Raw genomic sequence first — 13,638 nt, 5'->3', positions numbered from 1 at the left:
TTCAAAGGGCAAATTTAAATGGAAGCTCATCGAAGGTGTCAAATGTGACCGGAGCCTTTCAGAAAAAGCATATGTGGGACTGTCAGTCTTAAGAAACACACTTCTGCTTTCACATACCCCTGACTAATTCATTAGTCAGGGAAAACATTCATATCCTGGTACATAATAAGCTTAGTCTTCGTCTTCCTTGTAAATTGAATAATTTGTCACTGCAGCTGCCACACAATCGGTCTACAATGCGCGTAATAGAACTAAATGTATTCACTGTCATCCATACAAGTTTTTTAAGTAATGCAATGGACAGTTGGGTGATTCCTAGTTCGTCATGTCTCAGACCTAATTTGATAAATGTCGCCTCCGTTTCTCAATTGGGTTATTGTAGAAATATATTTACATGCACAACAGCATCCAGACAAACTGAGTTCAAGAATTTACATGAGCTATAATAGTCCAAATACTGTTAAAGTCTAACGTGACGCGCCAGATGGTTTGTAAGCAAAGAGAACCATCTAGGGAAGTTTCATGGAAACTGGGAAATGGCACGGCTATTCATGATTGAATGATTGGATAGACCGTCTGCCCATCACTGTCCATCACAGCCCAAATCCGACCAATCACTTCCTGCATTTTCCTTCCCATTTCCTCACCTGTAGAGCCAGATGGTAAATGAAAACAGTCAGAAGTGAAAGAGCAAAAACGCTATGCTAACGGTTGTTCTTCCCTCATATGACATTGATACTCAACTGGATTTCCAAAAAAAAACTTTACATTGAGTGTTATTGTTGTGCAAACAAAACCCCACTTGTATTTACCAAGTTTATCTGATAAGAATCAAGAGTGCAGGTGAATTTCTCTTCAATGGTTTAGTTTAACAGTAAATTTAAGGTGAACTGTCTGAAGGTAATTCCACCTTATTTGCTTGTAAATGTCAAAGGGAATTACATAAAACATAAAACACTTTCTTCTTCCCGCAAAGACAAAGATGCTGTTTTTTTTTATCTGAGTGGATGACGGCACTGGTTTAAACGAGTTCAGTGTTAAATTCAATAATAACACAGTCTCCTGCTTTTCCACCTCCTCCTCCCCTCTAGATTAAATAATTCTGAAGCACATCCAATTTATGTTGAGCAGCAAAGATTAAGGTTTCTAAGGACAGCGGTAATCTTGTCAGTAAATATGCTTTCTTTTCACAAAGAATAAACAACTTTGATCTGTCCGGTTATGAATGGGATAAAGTGGCCAGTGTGTTCAAGGTCATTCTCTTGTATACAAGGGTGTCCCCCTTTTGTTTACAGGCTGCTGGATGCTGTTATATGCAGTCGAGTGCAAAAGTAACACATTTTATCTATCTATACTATAGACAATTATGATATCATATTAAAGTACTAACTCTAAACTTCATATAACCAATGTTGGCTACAGCTCACATGTAGCTTAGGATTGATTGACAGCTGAGAGTTTCCATTTAGACTGTCCATTTCAGGGGTAAATAGATGACTGGATGCTGTAGTTTGTTTGCCAAATTCAACAGTAATTAAAGCAGCTGAGAGCAGGGAAAGAAGCTGGTAGATTGAGAAGCAGAAAATTATTTTCATGCTCAAGAAAACCCGCACAGAAGGTTAAGAATGCTCTTCAGGGCATGTTTTCTTGTCAGAGAGATGAAGAGATGGTTTCATGCCCAGAACCTCAGAGGCAAATCCAATACTGATGATTTCACTGCTGCTGGGAGCACCAGGCGTAAACACAGAAGTAAACAGAAGCACTTTAGCAGGGCAGTGATCACAAAAGTGTAAAGCAAACTTAAAGGTGGGATATCCTCCTCCACCAAGTGCAATGTAGTTCAGTCTTATTGATCAAGTAGCAGCCAAACTTAAGACAGAGGTAGGTTGCTGCAGTGTTCATCTGAGAGTATATACACGTTGTGCGTAACTGCTCAATTATTTTTGTGATTAAGGGTTTAATCTCCCACACAGCTCTTTCTATACGGATATAAACCTACCCATTAAGGCCGAGACATGGCCCCTTAATACTGTACACATGACTCTATTTTAAAACTCAATGTCCTGAAACAGAAATGCACAAAAAAATGTGCGACTGCTCAAGCAAGCCCCCTTCTGTCTGGACTGTATGCGTCTATATTATGTACACACATTTTCCAATTGCAGAGTAATGTAGTAAAAATGTACAGTAAAAAGATGGTTAATGGTGAAATCATTGGTTTTATAGACAATGTAATAGTCCATTAAAAATAGGAGATGGGAAACTTACTCACCCTGTCTGTGAGTGTTCAAATAAAACAGTGACAACTTCACAAAGTGCCTGCAAAAACCCCTGTTGAAGCCCAGTTGGGGTACTAAACCATCTCTACCTATTTTATCACAGCCAGGATACACAACACTTGATTAAAGACTACAATAGAAGGAGGTATATGTGCTGCAGCTGGGACACAAATCATGTTGAACGGTGGAATGTATTTCTAACAATTCTGTCCTACCGTGACTGTTTGGGTCCTCCCTCCATTGATTATATTCTTCTGGATGTATCCTAGTTTTTATGATAAACAACCTGCAACAGTGAACTTCAAGGTTGCAGCTGCACATCAGGCAGCTTGTTTACCCCCACAGTATGCATGTGCAGTTTGTTTATCAGCTTCCCTATGTCCTATGTTCTTCTCTCTAGCACGTTCCCAACCTGGTCACTGGCATCCACACCATCGGTCAACGCGTAATGGTCACTGACGTTCAGGAGAGTCTGTTCTGGGTCCGTTACCGACGCAACGAGAACCAGCTCATCATCTTCGCCGACGACACGTATCCCCGCTGGGTGACGTCAGCCTGTCTGCTCGACTACGACACGATGGCCTCTGCCGACAAGTTCGGGAACATCAGCATTGTAAGTGCAGTGCAGCGAGGAGGATTGCTCGGTTTTTTCTTATTGGTATAAAAATAAACCCTCTCTGTCCCTTCTACTTTGTTGGACTGAGAGGGTTTATTCTTTACGGCCCTTTTCCATTAGCACGACTCGGCTCTTTGACATCCGACATGAGAATCGAACATGCTAATTTAAAAAACACACCGGCAACAGCAACCACTGATCTGTACATACACAAGTTAATTGGCTACTGTGTGGAAAACAACGCCGTGGTCCGTAATCGAGGTGCACTGCAGACGAGTGAGTTTGGAGCTGACGAGAGGAGAGAAAAAAGAGAGCGAGACAAGACGGCCGTAGCCGCAGTGATATGACAACCCCGCCCCCACTGAGGAGGAACTATGAAGAACTCAGCTGTGATGGAAAAGGCTTAAACCGAGTCGAGCCGAGTAGAGCTGTAACTGTGTAGTGGAAAAGGATGCAAAGTAATAGTAACTGGTAGATTACTATTGTGCGTCTGCCCCAATACTGAAGCAGTGGCGGCAATAGTTTAGTCATGGCGGCCTGCCACGAAAAAATGCATGTAGCGGAAACCCTGGTACAGTATGTAAAATGGCAGGAGAATAAAACACAAAGAAAAGCCCCATCAGCCCTAGTAAAAGCAGTCTGAAAGTCCTCTAGGACTGACAAGATAAATTTTCCATGTGGTTTGTCCAGGTGCGTCTTCCTCCCAACACCAGTGATGACGTTGATGAAGACCCCACAGGGAACAAAGCTTTATGGGACAGAGGCCTCCTTAATGGAGCATCACAGAAGGTAAGGTGTCTGAAAGTTCACCGCCGCACTACTGTCATACTTTTAACATTTTTGTGTCATGAGGTTTAGTTTGCCTTTCATCTTTTTGCTAGTTTGTCATGTGTGGTATGTACTGTAGGACCCGGGGTGTCTCCTCAACATAATTCATATGTTTATAGTCCATTATTTCCCTGGTTGTATCAGCTGATGTAGTTGAAATGTAGAGGTCTTAAATTCTGCACCAAACATAATGGAAAATGTTGTAAATGATCATATATTGGTTAAGAGTGTCTGTATTGCAAAACTTTAGTTAAATGTTTTCATTTGTTAGTGTAAATAGTCTTTTCTGCAGCCTTGACAGGTAGAGTGCCTTCAATCATATTGGATATAATTTTAAATTGACATTTTGCCTTTTATTATAACATACTATGCTACACTCAGCCACCTGTTTGTGATAACAGATACAGACAAAGTGAATTTGGAAAATGTAGTAAAACCAAAACTCAGCATTCAGACCCATTTAGTATTTTGTGGAAGCCCCTTTGGCACCACTTACGTTTTTGAGTCATCTTGGTAATAGTCCACTCTCGGGACACTGCTGAGGGTTAACTGTTGCCCCAGTCTCAGGTTGCAAACTCTTTAGTGCACGTTTTATTGAGTCGTCATTCCCTCAAATCTGACCCAGATCCGAGTCTCCCTGTCCTTGGGGCTTTAGCCTCGTGCTGCCACCACCATATTTTTTTCATGTCTGGTTGGTGTTTGCCAGAGTAAGAGCTGAGCCTTATGCTCACCTGATGAAGCGCTCTCAGATGACCCGAGTCATGTCTTTGCGTAGATGCCGTCAGTCTCCTCGAAGCAAGTTGTCTTCGGCCTTTTACTCAAAGGCCTTTTTCTCCTAGACACTCTGTCGTTAAAAACATGACTGATGGAGTGATGAGGAGATGGACCTGCTTCTCCCAGGTTCTAGCATTTCAGTAAAGACGTTTGTCCCGTGTGCTTGACCGAGGCTCCAGCCCTCACTTTAACTTTAGTACTTCCAGTATGTGAGAACGGGTCCCTGATGGAAAACCTCCAGCTGAGTGCTACATGCGTAAAAAAAAAGAAAAAGAAAAAGAAAAAAGGGCAGCAAGTTCATATGAAAAAACAGCTTATTTCTGATGAGTTCACTCTGCCCCTGGTTGTCTGATATTCCTGCCAATTTCAGACATGTCTCAAGGATAAGTGAAGCAAACAGGCTGTACTGTACCTAACCATAATTTGGAGTGCACGGCGAATGGTTTGAATACCACGGTTTATGTTTGTAATTGGCAAAGCTCCTGAAGCGAGTGTATAGACAGAGCAAGTGTTCTCAAAGGGGAAAATAAGTCACTTAAGGTCTCCAGGTGTTTCAGAAATAATCACTGTGTGAAGCCCAGGCCGGCTGTTCAACAGGGCCGGCTTCTGCTTGGATGTCGGTGCAGTGCTGCTGGATTCTTCTGGCCCGGGGCGCTGATCTGCCTCCTCCACCGCTCAGACCTCCAACCGCCAACATGCAGACACAACACACACGCGTCACACAAACAGCACATCACCGTCGACCACAAGTTTAACCTACTCACAACTCGCACACACAGCATCACTCATCCCATATTTAAATCCTGGTCAGAAACTGTTTAGGTAGCAGATCGACCGGGAAAGTCCCTCCAATTTAGAAATTATGACTTGGTCCCAGTTGTCTTTGTGACACAGTGTTTGTCCGCTATTTTCTGCTGCAGCGCACACTGATCGACAATTTTGTTTGAATGTGGAAATGTACTGTGTCTGTTTATAGATGTGGTGTGGATGCCTGTATTTCTCTGTATCCAGAGTGTTGCTCACTTGTGTGTGTGTGTGCACACGTACGTGTCCACATCTGGCCGGTTTAACGTAATTACACATACATGGCTTGGCTAAATGCTGTCTTACATTAAATTACATGCATTCCACCGTGATTTGATTAATGTATCTCAAAAGATCAAGGTCAGCGAGGTACAGCTGTCTGTTTTGCCAAAATGAAAGGACCCACTGTCCCAACCCCAAATGTCATACAGTGTGTGAGGGTGATTTCTGTCGTGTTGTTCCTAATTGTCCCTCTCAATTTTATTCAATGTAGGAAGTTCATTCGCCAAAATCATTACACACTTTTATTGTGAAAATACAACTGTTGTGATTATGAAATGAAAATACAAACTCAGGGTTGAGGTCAAACGTTGACAATGAATGACACAAGGGTCCGCGCCAGGAACACAATTTGCATTTAAATTAAATTTTAATCAGTGTGTTCATATGACTGAATGAAGAGAACTTCTTTGTCACAAAAATATTCACCAATTTAGCTTCTTATGAGGTTAATGCGAATTTTCATAAACCTAGGAGCAAACGCGTTTATCACTCTCATCATTGCGGACTTCTCAGGGTTGAATTCCTCACCCTCTCCCCTGCAGACATAACCCCCAGTCATTCAGGCCAAAACATCTATTTTGGTGTTCGTCAGTCACGCGCCCTCCAGGCAGAAGTGTTTGAGCAGGACCTGGGGAGACCCTCCCGTCCTCGAGGCTGTGTCAGTCTGTCGCTTTCCTCTCAGCAGCTCGTCAATACTCTTTACTAGACGACCGAAACAAACGTGTGAATTTCGTCGTGCAAAACTGCTTTGCTTCCAACGTGTCGGAGTTCCCCGCAACAACAGCATGTAAACGAAAAACTCTTCGTCTTGTGTATTCTCAACCTGATGACAAGTGCTGCAGTTTGTGCCCAGATGAAACAACATATCAAATTTATTCAGCGGGGAAAGAAAATATTACGGCAGTTTGAGTCATGCACCCACACCACTGCAGATGTTTTTACTGTGGCCAGTAAATGAGGAAAAGCTTTCTCATGTTTTCGATTGTTCTTAAAAGGATAAAGCTGAGTGCTAATAAAACACAGTCACAAATGAATGAACCGTTTTCCTACACAGTAAATAAAAGCTTTGATCAACTTGAAGCTCAAATTTAATTAAAATAAACCTTTGTTTAAGTTCCTTTTTTTGCCCATGCGTCATCTGGCTCATTTGTTACTGAGGCCAACACATTACAGCTGTATTGTGATGAATGCAAACCACTAACACAAGATAGAAATTATGTTTCACTACAGAGTGACAATGAGAAGTGGTATTAAGAGCCATCTGAGCAGAAGCATGGCATTTTGGACAATGTTGCCTGATGCCCAGTCTACAAGGGCAGTCAAGAATTAAATAATTCAATAACTATCAGATAGATTGGCACCGGCTTTTGTTTCTTTTGTACTACTGTCTACGTCCAACGTGTGGTTGCCATTTACGGTTTTAAGTGAAATGTTGTGACAATAGTTGGATGGGTTGCCAAGATATTTGTGCAAAGTTATGACCCTCTTAGGTGAACCACAATAACATCCTCAATTCTGTTTTGTTCAATGCTCCTGTTTATGTTTGATGCCCACAAACCTAACGATACATCCATTATCCATCAGACTAGACTCAGATTGATATTTATTTCTTACAAGCAGATGTTGGCATGCTAACAAACCATCTGAAGGTAAACCCAAACCCTGGTAAACATTATACCTGGAAAACATCGTACCAGAACGGCTTCACGAAGCCACTAATGTTGCTGTAGACTGTTTGAGTAGTTCAGGACAGTAGGTGTGGAGGATGCAGAAGGCTGATGCTTTTCACGTGGCCAGGTTCTTCGTTAGAGAAAGGATGTTGGCAGTTACGGCTCGTGAAGACGGTGTTAGAGTAGTGAATGGCCACAAGAAAATTAAAAACATACTGTAGATGGCTTTGTCTCTCTGTTTGTGTTGCGCGGTTTCTGTTGGTTTATCCCCTGTCAGAAGATGACATTGCTGTTATCATTCAGACCCGTTCTGCATCAGAGGGAAGCTGTGTTCTCTCTGTGCGCCTGGCTCAGTGCTGTCTGGGGCACAGAATTAATTTTAACAAACCTTAATTTGTGCTTTTTTTGGTCTCATGGCGTCACTGTCATGTATGTCCTATATACAGTTTACTCACACTAATACTGAGGGCTAAATGCAACCCAATGGCGCCTTTGTATACAAGGTACATCCCGATTATTACATCAAATTACTGGGTAAAGCAGCTTTTTTGATGGTTATTGGGTTAAATCTGACCATTCAGATCAATTTCCTTTTTAGTAGAAGACGGTTGTTTGACTTCTTTGTGACCTTGGCACAGAGTCAACTGTTCATCTACTTTATATACATACAGCTGTCAGTAGGGATGACCTTGGGACCAGAAATGGCTTCAAGTGATATTTCTGATGCCTCTAATTATATTATCTGATTTCTCTTACCATAGCTTAGCTCAGTAATTTTCCATTTAAATGACTGGATAGTTAACACTTAAATATCAGTCTAGACTTTCCACATCATCAGGTGTAATTCATTTATTAATATATGAATGTAGTTTATGTTTAATTATAGAACAGATGGTGCACAATACTGTCAAGACAATGACCACAAAAACTTAGTTTTGCTTCTCCTTGTCATAAGTAGCTTATGAAACGTGGCCAGATAACGTCTCCAATGATATATTTGACCTCATTTTTGAAGCACTTAAGTGTTTTTTATTGATCAGTATTTAAAAAAAACCTGTAATGCACAAGGGATGTCTTTGAACATGGAAGAAATGTGTCACATTAGGTGGTGTTAAGCTACGAGCGCTCACAGGGGTGGTCAGTCTTAACTAACACATGACTGTTTTCTCTCCCTCCACTGTCTGCCTTCAGGCTGAGGTCATAGTAAACTACCACGTAGGAGAGACAGTGTTATCTCTCCAGAAAACCACTCTGATCCCCGGAGGTTCAGAGTCCTTGGTCTACACCACGCTGTCCGGAGGCATCGGCATACTGGTCCCATTCACATCACATGAGGTAAAACGCGCACATCCACACACCCAAGTTGTTACATGCCACATTTAATTACACAATAGGACATAGGAAATGCTCTGATAATGTGTAAGTGAGGTTGGCCAATACTGATTTTTGCCGTAATATTGCAGATGTCATATGTTAAATGTCTCGCATACTTTGTAAACGTTCCATGCAGCTGACACATTTTGTTTTAGTGGCCTCTCATGTTCTTTCACATCGAACAAGATGGGAAGTATCAACCAGAGGTGATCGATCTGGGTTTTTATGGAAAACAGCCAATAATCCACAGCAGAATCAGAATCAGAGCATCCCTACAACTTGATATTTTTTTGATAGATACCTTATTGCTCCTTATGTTCCTTTTTTCTCCTTCATTTTCTCCAGGATCACGACTTTTTCCAGCATTTAGAGATGCACATGCGCTCTGAGTTCCCTCCACTGTGCGGCAGAGACCATCTCAGCTTCAGATCCTACTACTTCCCCGTTAAGGTTGGTATCTTGTGGTTTTTGGGTTTTTTCTTGGTTGTTTGTTTTTACGACACCTAATGTGATCTGAAATGTTCACCACCTCTGTCAACTCTGCAAACCTCTACAAATACTTCTCTGTCCTGTTGTCCAGAATGTGATTGACGGAGATCTGTGCGAGCAGTTTAACAGCATGGACCCTCACAAGCAGAAGAGTGTGGCAGAAGAGCTGGACAGAACGCCACCAGAGGTCTCTAAGAAACTTGAGGATATTCGCACTCGCTACGCCTTCTAATCATCATACACAGACACAGCCTCCCCCCTTCAGAGAGAAAGGAATGGACAGATACACCTTTTTATAAGACTTTTTACACCTGCTCCTGTGCCACAGTATGCCCCTGCAAGGACACAGACTGATGGAGGCCCACAGATGACTACGATGCACTCACTCCTTACTACATACAAAAACCTTTAAGATGTCCCACATGTTTCCCTTCCCACACATGGCCATTTCTGCAATCACTGCATCTTTCCCCCTTCCAACAAATACAACTGTTCAAAACTAAAACTACTAGTGTGTGAAGTCACCCACATGATGGTGTGAACAGTTTTCCCATCATTCTTCCACATACATACTTACCGACGCGATTACTGAGAATTTTAGTCATTCTTTCCACACCTCCCCTGTTGTCGTGTCAGCGCAAACTCTACACACATGCAGTTTAACCGTACTGTTAACATTACAAGGAAGCATGACAGGAAGTCTTGATCATTGACTGTCTGTTAACAGTTGTGGTGTCACAATTGACTGTATTGCACAAATCAGACGTGTGAACAACCGTCACACAAACCCAGACGTGTGAATGTTATTCACAGAATTACGTGTGCAGGTCTTGCACCGTCATCCGTGCATTTCGAACACATACATACTGATCCCAGATCATCTAATCATCTGTAAGCAAGTGAATGCATATTATTTAAAGGTGTTTTAACTTAAGCCATGTAGAAAAGTCTAGTTATTCCTGAATAGACACTTCATGTAGAGACTGGATTCTACGCCGCTCGGACAGAAAACCCTTGAAAGCCAGGAATATTTCTAGTGTCTGTAACAGGTTATTTAGCAAGAAGGTGATTATCAATTTGTGTGTCCCTCATCTTTGTTTTCAACAAAACATGTTTTTGTATGGTCTGATTTTTTTTTAAGTGTATTGATTGGAATGATGTGTTATGATTTACCGTAGTCTCAGGCGGTATTATTATTGTTAAATCTCTCTTAGCCCCTGGCCCTACCTGTGTCTACTTAATACCATTGGCCCCAGGCTCATTAAAAGTGCAGCAGCTGGGAACCAAGCAAAAGCCAACCTTAAACCAAGTCCAAGCCTCTGGCCACGGAAGAAGTGTTGCCATACTGCGGCATTAGACACGGGTGAACTCAGACTAAATAAGTGGGTGGAAGAATACTGAAGGTTTGCACTGGGTGTTGTTCTGCTCAGTCCTGTAAATTCCCAACCTCAGCCACAGACACAGACATAGCATTCCACAGAAGTCATTGAATTTAGGGGTTTGTGGGACAGGGGCAGTGGTCTGTTTTGTAAATAAAGATGTTTTTTGTACTTTATAATGCCATGGGTTTGTGTATCATTTCACGCCACTGTGTGGAGGACTATCACTCAGCCAAAGGCTCATGACTACATTTGTCTCAGTCATTAACACATTAGAGGTCCAATATTAAGTTTTGTAATTTTGTTTTCAACACATGGCTTAGGATAAGAACAACAGTTGTGTTTTTCATTTAAGACAGTAAGTTGAGCCAGTTAAGTTGTAATGCATTAATATGTGATAAAGAAGATGGTTTAATTGCAGTGCCAGTAGCCAGAGTTTACATACCAGAGGTGGCCCAGTTGGTTCAACATATTAAAGGGCAGATTTTATTTTTTTCAGTTATGTAGATATAAGGACAATTGGCCATGCAATTTGTCTTGTGAACAAGAGTAAAGAAACATAGTTATGACTACAACAGACAGGAACCGTCTCAGAGCTTCTTGAAATGGAGCAACCAAGGATGCTGAGCATCCTTATAACACAGAAGCAAAATCATGACTTGTAAAGAGTTGCATTACAAGATCTGTTAACACTGTCCAAAGACTCAAAACCCTTGTACCGGTTTCTAAAGCTCAATAATTTATCACATTATTCTTGGTCTAGTCTTGGTAAAGTTAAGTTTAATCTGAGTGTTTTCTCTGTCTTAATTTTTTCAACAAATATCAGCAGTCTGGAAGCTCAGAGCACTGCAACTTCATGAAAACATGCTAATACAAAGTTGAAAACATAAATTTGACTGTACACAAAATTCACACAGCACAACACAAGTGTTTCCCAGGGGCATTAAATAGCTATGCACCTAGCTGGGAGTAGATATGCATGATAGGGAGACCCTCACTTTAAATGATGTCCTCTGTGTCATGTGGGTTTCTCAGTTCATTTAGGAGACAATTGGCAGGCCCAATTGGATTATGATTCTTTAGCCCTCTAGTTACTAAAACAAAAATCAATGGGTCAGTTTTTCACAAGCCACACATCCACCAAACTTTCTGTCATTAAAATGTAATTTTTTAGACCAATAATTCTAGTCTTAGAAAAATATTAACTTTCTTCAAGGACCCCCCCCCCCCACACACACACACACACACACACACGTGTCGCTTATGGCAGTATAACCAATAATGAACTTGTCCAAGGACGTGCTGTTAGGAATAATTAAATTATTTAGTTAATCTAAGGTTGAAATATTTTTTTAAATTTTTTATTTCAGATAAATGTGTCAGCATTTGGTGATCTTCGTTAATATAATACATCCATGATTTCCATTGACTGTAAAAAATGTATTTCAGAGGGTTTTTTTTAATATATACACAACTTTATTGACAACAAGAGTATACACAGGATTGAATACAGTTAGATGAAATAAGTGTATACAACATTAATACACAACCAAACCATCATAAATACGCCAGGGGATGACAGCAAAACAGAAAAAACATAAGCTTAAATAAATATTTTGTAAAGCTTACAAAGATCATACGTTTTAACAGCTTTTTTATTCTAGAGGGAGGAGATATATTGACCAACATTCCAAGAAGTTTGGCTTCTTACCAGAACATTTTTTACTTATGTATATAAAATTTGGATAAAATAATTAACAAGTTAATCATATAAAACTGAGAATTTTTTTTTTTTTTTTTTTTAAATCATATTCAGTGTAGCCAAACAAAACATTTTTCCAGCATAAATTAAACTGGGGATAAATATGATCACTGATAAAGCGTGCCAGTCTGCTGGGCAAGACCAAAATAAATGAACCAAGGTTTCGTTGACAGAGACACAGTGGGTACAGTTCACATCAATGTCCTTCTTAAGCCTTGTATATAATGATTAGTTGGGTAAAATCGATGTATTTCAGAGGTGAGGCACAGAGCTGCTCTGCCTCTTTTGCCCATACGATATGTATGTGGCATGCGCAGTTTGTTCCCCCCATATTACATGCATGTATGTACGCCAAGGGAGGCAGAGGCTACGCTGCCTCATTGCGTAAAGTGTGAGCAACACGGTAAGTTCACGTTGCTTCCGTGAATTGTAAACAAACAGACGCCCCCTAGGTTTTTGCGTCCAACAGTTTAGCGGCTAATTCAACTGCAGTGATGGATAACTATAACTGTACCGGAGAGGTTCAACAACTTCATGTGCTTCATAACGTTAAACGGCAGCTTTTACCTGACGGGAGACCACCGCCTGAGCTACGGTAAGTTAGCTAACAGTTAGCAGGTTTTACCTACTTTCTCTCTCTCCCTCTCTTACACACACACACACACACACACACACACACACACACACACACACACACACACACACACACACACACACACACACACACACACACACACACACACACACACAGCCCAGGTTGTCTGTCATATCTGTTGTGAACCTTGTACAGTAATAATAATGTGAGCGGTGGTCCAATAACGTGATCCTGTTATTGATGTGTTGGGTTGTAGATGGCTGTGATGAGAAGGTGTTGCACATATTTTAAGACTTATCTGTGCAAACCACTGTGCAAAACCTGTTTGTTGGGACTTTTTGCGTGATAAGCTGATTTGCTGAATGACTGAGCTTGACCTGAGCTTCTCTGCCTGTGTTGACCTTTTGACCTCTCCCTGGCCAACTTTATACATTCTGCCTTGTAATATTTTGAGTATCCTAATTAATGTATGATTTAATTGTCCTGGGTTTATTTCTTTTGTTCCTTACGTTATCATATATTTCTTTCTAATCTAACATACATTATATCAAACACGAGGCTTACTCTCTTTTTCATAATCCAGATGTTGATCTGATGCAAGTAGCGATACGTTGCAGATCAATTTTGATTAAAAGGAGAGTAGGAGAGGGACAGGTAGCCTAAGTTTCAGTGCTGAGAAAAAGGGTTCAGAACTTCATACTGAACTTCTTAACTACTCTTATAAACCTGTGGGTGACATTGTGGAGTGTGCTTCTGTGTTAATAGGCCTACATAGGCTATGGTTCA

General features: G+C 41.0%; 1 protein-coding gene across 2 annotated transcripts in view; it reads left to right on the top strand.

Annotated features, from left to right (window-relative positions):
• Positions 1–10,674, top strand: part of sf3b3 (splicing factor 3b, subunit 3) — a 28,108-nt gene extending 17,434 nt beyond the window's left edge. For both annotated transcript variants that reach the window (XM_085779869.1, XM_085779868.1), the window contains exons 23-27: positions 2,680–2,892; positions 3,586–3,684; positions 8,445–8,588; positions 8,973–9,077; positions 9,208–10,674. In XM_085779869.1, the coding sequence (XP_085635995.1) occupies positions 2,680–2,892; positions 3,586–3,684; positions 8,445–8,588; positions 8,973–9,077; positions 9,208–9,348 (702 nt within the window). In that variant the 3' untranslated portion in view covers positions 9,349–10,674. The remainder of the gene's footprint in view (positions 1–2,679; positions 2,893–3,585; positions 3,685–8,444; positions 8,589–8,972; positions 9,078–9,207) is intronic.
• The last annotated feature ends 2,964 nt before the right edge of the window (positions 10,675–13,638 follow it).

Source organism: Trachurus japonicus, chromosome 6 (assembly GCF_045865225.1).
Source record: "Trachurus japonicus isolate A0001 chromosome 6, Traja_1.0".
NCBI lineage: Eukaryota > Metazoa > Chordata > Actinopteri > Carangiformes > Carangidae > Trachurus > Trachurus japonicus.
The sequence above is the reverse complement of the archived record's forward strand: the minus strand, read 5'-3'. Positions and strand labels throughout refer to the sequence as shown.